General features: G+C 49.3%; 1 protein-coding gene across 6 annotated transcripts in view; it reads left to right on the top strand.

The window, feature by feature from the left end:
• CSAD (cysteine sulfinic acid decarboxylase) overlaps nucleotides 1–15,809 on the top strand; it is a 141,875-nt gene that overhangs the window by 105,041 nt on the left and 21,025 nt on the right. For all 6 annotated transcript variants that reach the window (XM_063952089.1, XM_063952091.1, XM_063952092.1 and 3 more), the window contains 2 exons: nucleotides 6,579–6,695; nucleotides 13,548–13,612. In XM_063952089.1, the coding sequence (XP_063808159.1) occupies nucleotides 6,579–6,695; nucleotides 13,548–13,612 (182 nt within the window). The remainder of the gene's footprint in view (nucleotides 1–6,578; nucleotides 6,696–13,547; nucleotides 13,613–15,809) is intronic.

The following is a 15,809-nucleotide window of genomic DNA, read 5'->3' on the forward strand; positions in this document are numbered from 1 at the left end:
GCCTCGCATTCACATACACACCCCTACCAGGGGGTCGCCATGGGGGTGGTGTTGGGGTCCTTTTACCTTCTAGTTACTCCTACCAACTCATACCACCAGAACCATCCCTTACATTCTCTACATTTGAGGTCCATGCAATACGCCTCTTCCAACCAGTCCATCTTAGAGTAGCTGTCATTTACCGCCCCCCTGGCACTGCTTCCAAATTCATCGACAACTTTGCTTCCTGGCTTCCTCACTTCCTCTCTTCTGACATTCCCACCATTATCCTAGGCGATTTCAACATCCCTATTGACAGTGGCGTAACTAGAAATTTTTCTCCCCCAAGCCAAAAAATTCTTCGGGCCCCCCCCCCCCCTCCCCCTCATGCTCCATAATTGGGAGCAAGAAAGGGATAAATATGCGCGCGGCAAAAAAGGGGTGTGGTTTCGCTGGAATGGGCGTGGTTTCGCATAAAGGGGCGTGGCAGTGCAGGAAAAGACTACCTTATACCTCAGTTTTGCAACCTGCACGCCCATACGTTGGCCACCACAGGAAAGAAAAATAATCCTGATTCATGCCCCTTACATTATTTGTCATTTTTCCTCCTTATAGTAATGCCCAATATACATTATGCCACATACTGCAATGGCCCTTAGACATTATGCCGCACACAATAATGCACATGACACAATATGCACACACTGTAATGCCCCCGACACATTATGCCACACACCGTAATGCCTGTGACACATTATGCCACACACCGTAATGCCTGTGACACATTATGACAGGAATCGCAATGCCCGTTATACATTATGCTACACACTGCAATGCCCCTGATACATTATAGCACATACAATGTCTGTGACACATTATGACACACACCGCAATGTCCGTGATACATTATGCCACACACTGCAATGCCCGATACATTATAGCACATACAATGCCTGTGACACATTATGCCACACACTGCAATGACCTTGAGACATTATACCACAATGCCCGTGATATAGTATACCATACACCGTAATGCCTGTGACACATACCGCAATGCCCTGCCCGTTATACCCTATGCCACACACCACAATGCCAGTTATGTATTATGCCACACTGCAATGACCCTGAGACATTATACCACATACCACAATGCCCATGATATAGTATACCACACACCGTAATGCCTGACACATTATGACACACACCGCAATGTCCGTGATACATTATGCCACACACTGCAATGACCCTGAGACATTATACCACATATCACAATGCCTGCGATATAGTATACCATACACCGTAATGCCTGTGACACATTATGACACACACCGCAATGTCCGTGATACATTATGCCACACACCGTAATGCCCATTACACATTAAGTCCTACAGTAAGGCTTCTAATTACTTTTCAATTACCTGCTCGTTGTCAGGGGTTTCATGCACTGGGTGTCATGCTCGTTGCCAGGGGTTTCATGCTCTTGGTTCCATGCACGGTGCCAGGGGTTTTCATGCTCAGGGTGTCATGCTCGTTGCCAGGGGTTTCATGCACTGGGTGTCATGCTCGTTGCCAGGTGTTTCATGCACTGGGTGTCATGCTCGTTGCCAGGTGTTTCATGCACTGGGTGTCATGCTCGTTGCTAGGAGGTAGTCCTTGTTGCTAGGGCTGTGCTCCCAGTGCCACATATGTCCCCAGTGCCAGATATTCCCCCACAGTGCCAGGTACTCACATGCCCCAGTGCCAAATATAGCCCCCCCCCATGTGCCAGGTACACATATACCCCCCCAGTGCCACATATGCCCCCAGTGCCATATATTCCCCCCCAGTGCCAGATATTCCCCCAGTGCCAGATATTCCCCCCCAGTGCCATATATGCCCCCAGTGCCAGATATTCCCCCCCAGTGCCATATATGCCCCCAGTGCCAGATATCCCCCCCCCCAGTGCCATATATGCCCCCAGTGCCAGATATTCCCCCCCCCAGTGCCATATATGCCCCAGTGCCAGATATTCCCCCCCAGTGCCATATATGCCCCCAGTGCCAGATATTCCCCCCCCCAGTGCCATATATGCCCCCAGTGCCAGATATTCCCCCCCAGTGCCATATATGCCCCCAGTGCCAGATATTCCCCCCCCCCATTGCCAGATATTCCCCCAGTGCCAGATATTCCCCCCCAGTGCCATATATGCCCCCAGTGCCAGATATTCCCCCCCCAGTGCCAGATATTCCCCCCCCCCCAGTGCCATATATGCCCCAGTGGCAGATATTCCCCCCCAGTGCCATATATGCCCCCAGTGCCAGATATTCCCCCCCCAGTGCCAGATATTCCCCCAGTGCCAGATATTCCCCCCCAGTGCCATATATGCCCCCAGTGCCTGATATTCCTCCCCCCAGTGCCATATATGCCCCCAGTGCCAGATATTCCCCCCCCAAGTGCCATATATGCCCCCAGTGCCAGATATTCCCCCCCAGTGCCATATATGCCCCAGTGCCAGATATTCCCCCCCAGTGCCATATATGCCCCCAGTGCCAGATATTCCCCACCCAGTGCCAGATATTCCCCCAGTGCCAGATATTCCCCCCAGTGCCATATATGCCCCAAGTGCCAGATATTCCCCCCCAGTGCCATATATGCCCCCAGTGCCAGATATTCCCCCCCCCCAGTGAATATATGCCCCAGTGCCAGATATTCCCCCCAAGTGCCAGATATTCCCCCAGTGCCAGATATTCCCCCCCAGTGCCATATATGCCCCCAGTGCCAGATATTCCCCCCCCAGTGCCAGATATTCCCCCCCAGTGCCATATATGCCCCCAGTGCCAGATATTCCCCCCCCAGTGCCATATATGCCCCAGTGCCAGATATTTCCCCCCCCCCCCCCCCCGCGCCGCTGCTGCTGCTGCTTTTTGGAGGGACACGGAGGGCACAGCTCGCCTCTCCTGTGTCCCTCCTGCTGCATCATCTCCGGCGGCCGCGGGTCTAATAGGGGGAAGTGCCGGTTCGTGAGCCAATTAGAGCTCACGGACGGCACTTCCCCCTATTAGACCCGCGGCCGCCGGAGATGATGCAGGAGGGACACAGGGAGGCGCGCTGTGCCCTCCGTGTCCCTCCAACAAGCGGCGGAGGGAAGGAGACCGCAGACTGACATGCGGACGCTCGTCCGCATGTCAGTCTGCTGTAAATCAGTGGCGCCCCCGCAGCCCCTCGCCCCCAAGCCACCGCGAGGGCTGCGGGGGCAGTAGTTACGCCACTGCCTATTGACATCCCCACACAATCCCCTGCCTCTAAACTCCTTAACCTCACCTCTTCACTTGGTCTCTCCCAGTGGACCTCCTCACCCTCCCATGTGAATGGGAGCTCACTGGATCTGGTCTTTACTCACCGCTGTGATATTTCTGATTTTTCCAACTACCCATTTCCCCTCTCTGACCACCACCTGCTCTCCTTTAACCTATCTCTCTCGACTTCCCCATCTCTACCTCCTAAGGCTACCATCACTAAGCGTAAAATTGAAGCTATTGATACCACATTCCTTTCCTCCCTGTTTGACTCACTTCTCTCTCCTATTCTCTCTCTCTCTCATGCCCTGAACAAGCCACTTCCACATACAATGCTTCCCTTACTTCTGCTCTTGACTCTGTTGCTCCACCATCCACTATTCACCCTCGCAAATTAACACCTCAACCCTGGCACACCAAATGCACCAGATATCTGCAAATATGCTCACGTACTGCTGAGCGACACTGGAGGAAATCACGCTCTAAGGCAGACTTCCTCCATTTCAAACTTATGCTCTCATCCTTCAATGCTGCCCTTTCTCTTGCTAAACAGTCATACTTCAAGAACCTCATCTCCTCCCAGTCTTCCAACCCCCGGCGCCTCTTTGCCACTCTCAACTCACTCCTCTGCCCACCTGCATCTCGTCTCCCTTCCTCACTCTCTGCTCTTGACTTTGCCACTTACTTCACATCCAAAATTGACTCCATACGTCAGGACATCACATCACATCACACCAGACCATCAGTAACCAGCCTTCTCCCATCCCTTACTAACCCTCCCCATCCCTCGCACCAACTCTGTCATCTTTCTCCCATGCATCTGGAGAGGAAGTCATGGCCCTCATTCATTCCTGTCCCCTCACCACCTCCCCACTTGACCCTATCCCCTCCCGCCTCCTCTGCTACCTCTCTCCTTCTGCTTGTTCCCATCTTTCCCACCTTCTCAATCTCTCCCTCTCATCAGGCACTGTCCCCTCTGCCTTCAAGCATGCACTCATCTCTCCTATTCTTAAAAAACCTACCCTTGATCCAAACACTTTCTCCAACTACCGACCCATCTCTCTCCTCCCTTTTGCCTCTAAACTCCTTGAGCGTATTGTCTACAACCGCCTTACTTCCTTTCTTTCCTCACACTCACTGCTTGACCCATTCCAGTCTGGCTTCCATCCTCTCCACTCCACTGAAACTGCCCTTACAAAAGTATGCAATGACCTCCATGCTGCTAAATCTAAGGGACACTACTCTCTACTTATTCTACTTGATCTCTCTGCTGCTTTTGACACTGTGGACCATCCTCTCCTACTGCAAATCCTTCACTCCATTGGTCTGCGTGACACTGCCCTCTCTTGGTTGTCGTCCTACCTTTCTGACCGTTCATTCTCTGTCTTCTCTCAAGACTCCACCTCCCCCTCACTTCCACTAACTGTAGGGGTACCCCAAGGTTCTGTCCTTGGTCCTCTTCTCTTCTCTCTCTATACGTCCTCACTAGGTAAGCTCATTAGTTCTTTTGGTTTCCAATATAAATCTCTATGCTGATGACACTCAAATCTATCTTTCCTCTCCAGACCTCTCCCCTGCTCTCCTCACTCGTATCTCCAACTGTCTCTCTGCTACCTCTTCCTGGATGTCCCAGCGCTTTCTTAAACTTAACATGTCTAAGACCGAGCTGATCATCTTCCCTCCCTCCCGCATAACCTCACCTCCTACAATCTCATTATCTATTGATGGCACTACTATCTCCTCTACCCCCCAAGTGCGCTGTTTTGGAGTAATCCTTGACTTCTCCCTCTCCTTCAAACCACACATTCAGCACCTCTCACAAACCTGCCGTTTTCATCTAAAAAATATTTCCAGGATCAGACCCTTTCTGACCCAGGATGCTACTAAGACTCTTATCCACTCACTGGTCATCTCCAGAATGGATTACTGTAATCTCCTCCTGACTGGCATTCCTGACAAACACCTCTCTCCACTCCAATCTATCCTCAATGCTGCTGCCCGGCTCATTTTCCTCACGAAACGCAATACATCCACCTCTCCTCTCTTACTAGACCTTCACTGGCTCTCCTTCCGTTTCAGAATCCATTTCAAGCTTCTCACACTTGCTTACAAAGCCCTCACCCACTCCTCTCCCATCTACATCTCTGATCTTATCTCGCTTTACACTCCCACCCGTCCTCTTCGCTCTGCTAATGCACGCCGACTCTCCTGCCTACAGATTACTTCCTCCCACTCCTACCTCCAAGATTTTTCACGTGCTGCACCACTTCTCTGGAATTCCCTACCTCTCCCCTTCAGACTCTCCACCTCTCTACAAATCTTCAAACGGGCTCTCAAGACCCACTTCTTCACCAAACCCAGCCAAATCTCATCCTAAACCTCTGTTCCATGCTCTCTATGTACCCCATCTGTCTCACCCCTGTCTGTCTCCCCCTCCCCTTTAGAATGTAAGCTCTCACGAGCAGGGCCCTCTTCCCTCATGTGCTTACCCTTTTCTTACTTTAATAATCTTCAACTGCACCAAATCCAGCAGTCTTCTGCCACCTGATACTTATTCCAGTGTCATCTGCTGATGTCATCAACTGTAGGTTGCTGTTTTCATGTTTGATTATTTGTTTATGTACTCTGTAATTGGGCGCTGCGGAACCCTTGTGGTGCCATATAAATAAAGGATAATAATAATAAATAATAATAATAATCTGGTCAGAATCCTGGCATTCGGGATCCCAGCAGTCACAATACCGATGCCGGGATCCCGACAATGCTCTGAATACCAATGCCAGGATCCTGACATGGATTGCCGGGACTGCAAAGCGGTAAACTGTAGGGGACTGGGGGGGGGGGGGGTAGTTTTAGGCTGTGGTGGGTAGGGTTAGGCTGTGGGGGGAGGGTTAGGGTTAGGGCTAGGCTGGGGTTAGGGTTCGGCACAACCGGGGAGGCTTTGTTTAAGGCTAAAGGAAGGGAGGGTTAGGTTTAGGATGTGGGGATGGGGATTAGGATTAGGCTGCGGGGGGTGGGGGTGGGTATGGGGGTGGTTAATTGTCAAGCTGCTGATAAGAAGGGTTAGGGATTAGGGTTAGCATACTTAGCTGTCTGTATTCTGGCTGCTGGCATCCCAAGCGCTGGGATCCTGAAACCGTCCCATAGCCAATACGCAGTTTCATTGTGCCAGTACTTCAGAAGCTACCTTGCAGTTATTTCCCAATTACAGGAATGCTCGGTAAGTGGATGTGTTAATAGTGAACAACCTATACATAATGTATTATGATTATATGTATTACTAATCACTTCCATGTAATCACAGATTTTATTTGTTTTTAGGGTTCCGTTCCTTTCTTAGTTAGTACAACTTGTGGGACAACTGTGCTTGGGGCATTTGATCCCCTACACGGCATTGCAGATGTGTGTGAACGTCATGGTGTATGGCTGCATGTCGATGTAAGTTCATTTGATTGATATATAATACAATACAATACAAATACAAATAGTTTATTGTCAATACAACATTAGACATGTATAGCGCAGTACACAAATATCTGTATTTGTGACCAGTCTTACAGGTATAAAGGGCTGTATTTTTTGGTCTGGTTATGTAGAGGGCAGTATGCAATGATCTCACATTCATTTCTATAAAAAGCAGACAGGTCCTGGATGGTGCATACATTGCGGGTACATGTACAGCACATCCATGCAGCATATCTGCTTCCCAACTCGTTCCCCCAGTACTGGTGCCTATATAACTGCGGTCACATTCTAAATAAGAATTTACTCACCGGTAATTCTATTTCTCATAGTCCGTAGTGGATGCTGGGACTCCGTAAGGACCATGGGGAATAGCGGCTCCGCAGGAGACTGGGCACAACTATAAAGAAAGCTTTAGACTACTGGTGTGCACTGGCTCCTCCCACTATGACCCTCCTCCAGACTTCAGTTAGGATACTGTGCCCGGAAGAGCTGACACAAGAAGGAAGGATTTTGAATCCCGGGTAAGACTCATACCAGCCACACCAATCACACCGTATAACTCGTGATACGATACCCAGTTAACAGTATGATAACAACTGAGCCTCTCAACAGATGGCTCAACAATAACCCTTTAGTTAGGCAATAACTATATACAAGTATTGCAGACAATCCGCACTTGGGATGGGCGCCCAGCATCCACTACGGACTATGAGAAATAGAATTACCGGTGAGTAAATTCTTATTTTCTCTAACGTCCTAAGTGGATGCTGGGACTCCGTAAGGACCATGGGGATTATACCAAAGCTCCCAAACGGGCGGGAGAGTGCGGATGACTCTGCAGCACCGAATGGGCAAACTCTAGGTCCTCCTCAGCCAGGGTGTAAAACTTGTAGAATTTAGCAAACGTGTTTGACCCCGACCAAGTAGCTGCTCGGCAAAGTTGAAGAGCCGAGACCCCTCGGGCAGCCGCCCAAGAAGAGCCCACCTTCCTCGTGGAATGGGCTTTCACTGATTTAGGATGCGGCAGTCCAGCCGCAGAATGTGCAAGCTGAATCGTACTACAGATCCAGCGAGCAATAGTCTGCTTTGAAGCAGGTGCACTTAACTTGTTGGGCGCATACAGGATAAACAGCGAGTCAGTCTTTCTGACTCCCGCCGTCCTGGAAACATAAATTTTCAGGGCCCTGACTACGTCCAACAACTTGGAAGCCTCCAAGTCATTAGTAGCCGCAGGCACCACGATAGGTTGGTTCAGATGAAAGGCTGATACCACCTTAGGGAGAAATTGGGGACGAGTCCTCAATTCTGCCCTATCCATATGGAAAATCAGATAAGGGCTTTTACATGACAAAGCCGCCAATTCTGATACACGCCTGGCCGAAGCCAAGGCCAACAACATGACCACTTTCCACGTGAGATATTTAAATTCCACGGTTTTCAGTGGCTCAAACCAATGTGATTTTAGGAAATCCAACACCACGTTGAGATCCCAAGGTGCCACTGGAGGCACAAAAGGGGCTGAATATGCAGCTCTCCCTTAACAAAAGTTTGAACTTCAGGTAGAGAAGCCAGTTCTCTCTGGAAGAAAATCGATAGAGCCGAAATCTGGACCTTAATGGAACCCAATTTTAGGCCCATAGTCACCCCTGACTGTAGGAAGTGCAGGAAACGGCCCAGCTGAAATTCCTCCGTTGGGGCCTTCCTGGCCTCACACCACGCAACATATTTTCGCCATATGCGGTGATAATGGTTTGCGGTTACTTCTTTCCTAGCTTTAATCAGCGTAGGAATGACTTCCTCCGGAATGCCCTTTTCCTTCAGGATCCGGTGTTCAACCGCCATACCGTCAAATGCAGCCGCGGTAAGTCTTGGAACAGACAGGGCCCCTGCTGCAGCAGGTCCTGTCTGAGCGGCAGAGGCCATGGGTCCTCTGAGATCATTTCTTGAAGTTCCGGGTACCAAGCTCTTCTTGGCCAATCCGGAACAATGAGTATAGTTCTTACTCCTCTTCTCCTTATTATCCTCAGTACCCTTGGTATGAGAGGAAGAGGAGGGAACACATAAACCGACCGGTACACCCACGGTGTCACTAGAGCGTCCACAGCTATCGCCTGCGGGTCTCTTGACCTGGCGCAATACTTTTCTAGCTTTTTGTTGAGGCGGGACGCCATCATGTCCACCTGTGGCCTTTCCCAACGGTTTACAATCATCTGGAAGACTTCTGGATGAAGTCCCCACTCTCCCGGGTGGAGGTCGTGCCTGCTGAGGAAGTCTGCTTCCCAGTTGTCCACTCCCGGAATGAACACTGCTGACAGTGCTAACACGTGATTTTCCGCCCATCGGAGAATCCTTGTGGCTTCTGCCATCGCCGTCCTGCTTCTCGTGCCGCCCTGTCGGTTTACGTGGGCGACCGCCGTGATGTTGTCTGACTGGATCAGAACCGGCTGGTTTTGAAGCAGGGGTTTTGCCTGACTTAGGGCATTGTAAATGGCCCTCAGTTCCAGAATATTTATGTGCAGGGAAGTCTCCTGACTTGACCATAGTCCTTGGAAGTTTCTTCCCTGTGTGACTGCCCCCCAGCCTCGAAGGCTGGCATCCGTGGTCACCAGGACCCAGTCCTGAATGCCGAATCTGCGGCCCTCTTGAAGATGAGCACTCTGCAGCCACCACAGCAGAGACACCCTTGTCCTTGGAGACAGGGTTATCAGCCGATGCATCTGAAGATGCGATCCGGACCACTTGTCCAACAGGTCCCACTGAAAGGTTCTTGCATGGAACCTGCCGAATGGAATTGCCTCGTAGGAAGCTACCATCTTTCCCAGGATCCGCGTGCAGTGATGCACCGACACCTGTTTTGGTTTTAGGAGGCCTCTGACTAGAGATGACAGCTCCTTGGCCTTCTCCTCCGGGAGAAACACTTTTTTCTGTTCTGTGTCCAGAACCATCCCCAGGAACAGTAGACGTGTCGTAGGGACCAGCTGTGACTTTGGAATATTTAGAATCCAGCCGTGCTGTTGTAGCACCTCCCGAGATAGTGCTACCCCGACCAACAACTGCTCCCTGGACCTCGCCTTTATCAGGAGATCGTCCAAGTACGGGATAATTAAAACTCCCTTCTTTCGAAGGAGTATCATCATTTCGGCCATTACCTTGGTAAAGACCCTCGGAGCCGTGGATAGACCGAACGGCAACGTCTGGAATTGGTAATGACAATCCTGTACCACAAATCTGAGGTACTCCTGGTGAGGATGGTAAATGGGGACATGCAGGTAAGCATCCTTGATGTCCAGTGATACCATGTAATCCCCCTCGTCCAGGCTTGCAATAACCGCCCTGAGCGATTCCATCTTGAACTTGAATTTTTTTATATATGTGTTCAAGGATTTCAAATTTAAAATGGGTCTCACCGAACTGTCCGGTTTCGGTACCACAAACATTGTGGAATAGTAACCCCGTCCTTGTTGAAGTAGGGGCACCTTCACTATCACCTGTTGTGAATACAGCTTGTGAATTGCCTGTAACACTGCCTCCCTGCCTGAGGGAGTGGTTGGTAAGGCAGATTCTCTGGCGGGAAAGGGTACGCCATTAGTAACCTCTTAGAAATTACCAGTTTCTTATCAGGGGAAGCCCACGCTTCTTCACACACTTCATTTAACTCTTCAGATGGAGGAAAAGCTACTGGTAGTTTTTTCTCTCCAAACATAATACCCTTTTTTGTGGTACCGGGGGTAACATCAGAAATGTGCAACACATTTTTCATTGCCTCAATCATGTAACGTGTGGCCCTACTGGAAGTTACATTAGTCTCATCGTCGTCGACACTGGAGTCAGTATCCGTGTCGACATCTGTGTTTGCCATCTGAGGTAGCGGGCGTTTTAGAGCCCCTGATGGCTTTTGAGACGCCTGGGCAGGCACAGGCTGAGAAGCCGGCTGTCCCATATTTGGTATGTCGTCAAACCTTTTATGTAAGGAGTCGACACTGTCGCGTAATTCCTTCCACAGCACCATCCACTCAGGTGTCGACCCCGCAGGGGGTGACATCACATTTATAGGCATCTGCTCCGCCTCCACATAAGCCTCCTCATCAAACATGTCGACACAGCCGTACCGACACACCGCATACACACAGGGAATGCTCTGACAGAGGACAGGACCCCACAAAGCCCTTTGGGGAGACAGAGAGAGAGTATGCCAGCACACACCAGAGCGCTATATAACACAGGGATCCCACTATAAATGAGTGTTTTTCCCTTATAGCTGCTTATATAATATATACTGCGCCTAAATTTAGTGCCCCCCCTCTCTTTTTTACCCTTCTGTAGCTTGTACACTGCAGGGGAGAGCCAGGGAGCGTCTTTCCAGCGGAGCTGTGAGGGAAAAATGGCGCCAGTGTGCTGAGGGAGATGGCCCCGCCCCTTTTCCGGCAGACTTCTCCCGCTTTTTCTGGAATTCTGGCAGGGGTATTTTTATACCTATATAGCCTTCCTGACTATATATGGTGTAAATTTGCCAGCCAAGGTGTCTTATATTGCCCTCAGGGCGCCCCCTCCCCCCCCCCCCAGCGCCCTGCACCCATCAGTGACCGGAGTGTGAGGTGTGCATGAGGAGCAATGGCGCACAGCTGCAGTGCTGTGCGCTACCTTGTTGAAGACAGAAGTCTTCTGCCGCCGATTTTCAGGAACACTTCTTGCTTCTGGCTCTGTAAGGGGGGCCGGCGGCGCGGCTCCGGGAACGAACACCAAGGTCGGGTCCTGCGGTCGATCCCTCTGGAGCTAATGGTGTCCAGCAGCCTAAGAAGCCCAAACTACCACCTGTTAGGTAGGTTCGCTTCTTCTCCCCTTAGTCCCTCGCTGCAGTGAGTCTGTTGCCAGCAGATCTCACTGTAAAATAAAAAACCTAAATATACTTTCTTTCTAGGAGCTCAGGAGAGCCCCTAGTGTGCATCCAGCTCAGCCGGGCACAAGATTCTAACTGAAGTCTGGAGGAGGGTCATAGTGGGAGGAGCCAGTGCACACCAGTAGTCTAGAGCTTTCTTTATAGTTGTGCCCAGTCTCCTGCGGAGCCGCTATTCCCCATGGTCCTTACGGAGTCCCAGCATCCACTTAGGACGTTAGAGAAAATCAGCGTCAACTCTTTGCTAGGATTGTAAACACCATTTAGGCAATCCACGTACATAGAGCAACTCTCTTAAGAGGGCAACTTTGAAGTGGAATAGTTCATTCTATTTAAATGTTTCCTTTTTGTGTTTTTTTTTTTAAAGAATTCATTTAAAATGATACTTTTCTTGCTTCTAGACTCTAAGGGAGCGATTTATCACCATCCGCATCTGAGGATGCGAATGTGCTGTGATAATATCAGCCCAACCTGCAATGCAATAGTTAATTACATCACATGGATGTATCATTTATCACATTCAGGGACGAAACGTTGCAAGAAAGCTCTGTCCCTGCAATGCCACTCCGCAGCCAAATCAGCGTATTTTTCACGAAAAATACCCCGATTATGTGCTGCGCATGCGCTGCCGCTACCACCGCCACCCCCTCCCCATCTCTGATCATACTCACCAACACCCAGGTATCGGTGATCGGAGCTCCCGGTGGGCTCCCTGTAAGGTGTGTGAGTTGGACTGGCTAATCTGCAGAGATCCGTTGACTGATAACTTTCAACGCTTTTCATGAAAGTTGCTGCTGTAAGTGTTTTCAATTCAATTGTAATTCTCTATTTGTGCTCACATTACATTGGTTTTTAGACTAACATATTGTAAGCCCTATGAAGCATGGCTTTTATAAAAAGGGGAGCTGCAGACATTTCAAGAAGAAAACAGATATACAAAGCTACAACAAGCACCTTGCGGAAAGTGAGGATTCAGTAGGATTTCCCGACAGTCAAAATCCCGACATCTAGCGCAGCGTTTCCCCTTACGGGCTCACTGCGCTTACCATGCTTTGGGCTCTGTGGCGAGCTTTGCTTGGCACACTATTATATTCCCCCTCAGGTGGTGGTGTGGACCACCACCCTAGTGGGAATACCAGGCGGCAGTCTGGATTTCGACCGCCGGCATTTTGACTGTTGTCAGGATTCCGGCGCCGGTGTTTCGACCGCCGGGATACCGATTGTCAGGAAATTAACTGCATCCTGAAAATAACTATATAAGTTTGGTCATGACAGTAATTTGTTACTCATAAGGATATTTTACCGTAGGTGTGACTATGCCTCTCTCTCCCTTCAACATGGTTCAAGCAGTTCATCACATATCCCCTGCAAATCATCAGGGGGCACGGTCAGCCATGTAGCCATCAGTATGCTGCAGAGCGGTGGCCATTACCTTGTAGCTCACATCCTTCTTCTCTTTCTCCCCAGTGATGAAGAGTGATGATGTCATCACTGTGTTGCCGGCTGCCATCCTGGCCACAGAGAGATCCCCACTATTTCATGGTGTCTCCCTGACATTTAGGGAGGGATGGCTTTTAGCTTATGCTATGTGCATTAAAGCACTGATTATTATTATAGTACTTCTTGTACGTTGTGAAATATGGCATTGTGGGAAACAGAGCCATGTTTTATAATATAGCTGCAAGTTACTCCTTGTGTGTTGTATAGTATAAGTAAGCAAATAATGAAGTTTACACACCATTATAGTAACAAAATAATCACTGAGCTGGAGAAACAACATTTTTCTACTAATGATAACATTTGGCTTAATCCTTAGATAATAATGTCAATGTGTTTTGGCATGCTGCAATATTTAACAGATTTTTACATTTTTTGGCCTAGAGTAAAAGTCAATGAAAAACAGATTTTTTTTTTCTTGTTTTATTCTACAGGCTGCATGGGGAGGCAGTGCCCTTCTGTCCTGCAGACACAGGCATCTACTGAGCGGCATAGACAGGTCAGTAATAAGCTGTAGACCAGTGGTTCCCAAACTTTATTGAATCACGGCGCCCTAGAGCACAGGTTCTCAAACTCGGCCCTCTGGACCCCACACGGTTCATGTTTTGCAGGTCACCTGTAGATTTTTAAAATGTGACAGTTGGTGATAAACACAGTGCACCTGCCGGGTGACATGGAAAGCGTGAACCGTGTTGGGTCCTGAGGACCGAGTTTGAGAACCACTGCCCTAGAGTTTCAAAATTTTTCTCACGGCACCCCTAGGCCAAAAGTTTCTAATTGAGAAATTCTGAAAATAATATTACATTAAGTAAATTGTGTTTATATATCATTCTGAGGTTCAGTTATGTGGTGAGGGACAAGATTTGCTTCTGTTTGTCCACGTATGTTATGATTGATATCCACTGGCACTGGTTTGGATTATTACATAAATAATTTCAATTGGTCCTGGACCACCAACCCAGAGCACCCCTGCAAGAGCCTCGTGGCACCCCAGGGTGACATGGCACACAGTTTGAGAACTACTGCTGTAGACCATTGTTATATATTATTAAACATATACCATACTTAGTTTATACGCAAATGTTCTCGTACAATAACTTACTGTAGCCTATGTGGAAAAGTTGATTTGAAGACGTATGAGAGTCCTATGCAGTCTACAGGAAAAATGCCATACGTACATATTTAGATTTCCGGTATTCTATTCTTTATGTTCTCCAACAATTGCAAAAAAGGATTTTTTTAACTGTTTTTTACTAACAATTATTTGTATAGTGCCAGAGCATTCAATAGCAGTTTGCAATTACTGGACATCAGTATACTGACAAGCAGGGCCGGCGCTACCATTAGGCAGCTTTAGGCAGCTGCCTATGGGCGCCGGCCACTAGAGGGCGGCAAGCTCCTGCTGAACCAGTTTTAAAAATTATTCTAGTGGCTGCCGCGGCGCGGGTCTGGCCAGCCGCAGCCACCACTGTCAGTCACCCTCCTCACCGGCCAGGGTGAATTGCTTTTGCCACCCTCTGGTGACGGACCCCAGACTGGACACAACCGCCAGTCAACAGCAGCGGCTCCCGCTCACCTCCGCCGCCGCAATGAAAGAAGTCAGCAAGGCTACGTACAGTCAAAGCACTTGCGGCCGGGCCACCCTTATTGACTGTCAGAGGCTGACAGTCGGCCTGCTGCGCGATGCTGCTGTGTCTCTCTTCTGGCCGGACAAGCAGCAGAAGCATCGTTTTCTCCCTTCTCGTCCTGCAGCGCCCCCTCTCAAAGCCGCAGGCAGGGAGGTCCGGTCACTGCCCCGAGCCTTGCATGCTCCCTCAGTCGCCCATCGTTTTCCACAAGCTGCTGGCCGCTGCTCACCTGCTCCAGGCTCCCTTGTATCTGCCTGACCCCGGCCAGCTCCACCTCCTGCCCCTGCAAGCTCTGTGTGCAGAGAGGAGCGATGGAGTGCTGCATTGGAACCGCACTTCTAGGACAAAAAGTCCCCCCTGCCACAGACATCAAATTTATGTAAGTGAAAATCGTATATGGCACCATGACATTAAACTAAATTAGGGTTGTTAGGTATAATTTATATAAAGGAAAGGGAGGGGGGGAGGGAGGGGGGATAAGCACAACGCATATAAGGGGTGGGGGTATGGTAAACAAAAACATATAAGGGGTACACAAAATTGTACTATATATATATATATATATATATATATATGTTCCGTATGGTTTACCGTTTGGGTGGGATGCCAGCTGTCACAATCCCGACAGCAGCATCCCGCCCGCCAGAATGCCTCCCTGTCGTCTCTCTGGCTGTCCCTGTCTTCTCTCTGGCTGTCCCTGTCTTCTCTCTGGCTGTCCCTGTCTTCTCTCTGGCTGTCCCTTTCGTCACTCTGGCTGTCCCTGCTGTCACAATTTCAGCTCATTCAGTGTGCTACAATGTGAATTTCGGCTCATTCCGCGTGCTATAATGTGAAATTTGGCTCATTCAGTGTGCTATTATGTGAATTTCGTCTCATTCAGTGTGCTACAATGTGAATGTCGGCTCATTCAGTGTGCTATAATGTGAATTTCGGCTCATTCAGTGTGCTATTATGTGAATTTCGTCTCATTCAGTGTGCTACAATGTGAATGTCGGCTCATTCAGTGTGCTACAATGTGAATGTCGGCTCATTCAGTGTGCTACAATATGACTGTCGGCTCATTCAGTG

Source organism: Pseudophryne corroboree, chromosome 2 (genome assembly GCF_028390025.1).
Source record: "Pseudophryne corroboree isolate aPseCor3 chromosome 2, aPseCor3.hap2, whole genome shotgun sequence".
Taxonomy (NCBI): Eukaryota; Metazoa; Chordata; class Amphibia; order Anura; family Myobatrachidae; genus Pseudophryne; species Pseudophryne corroboree.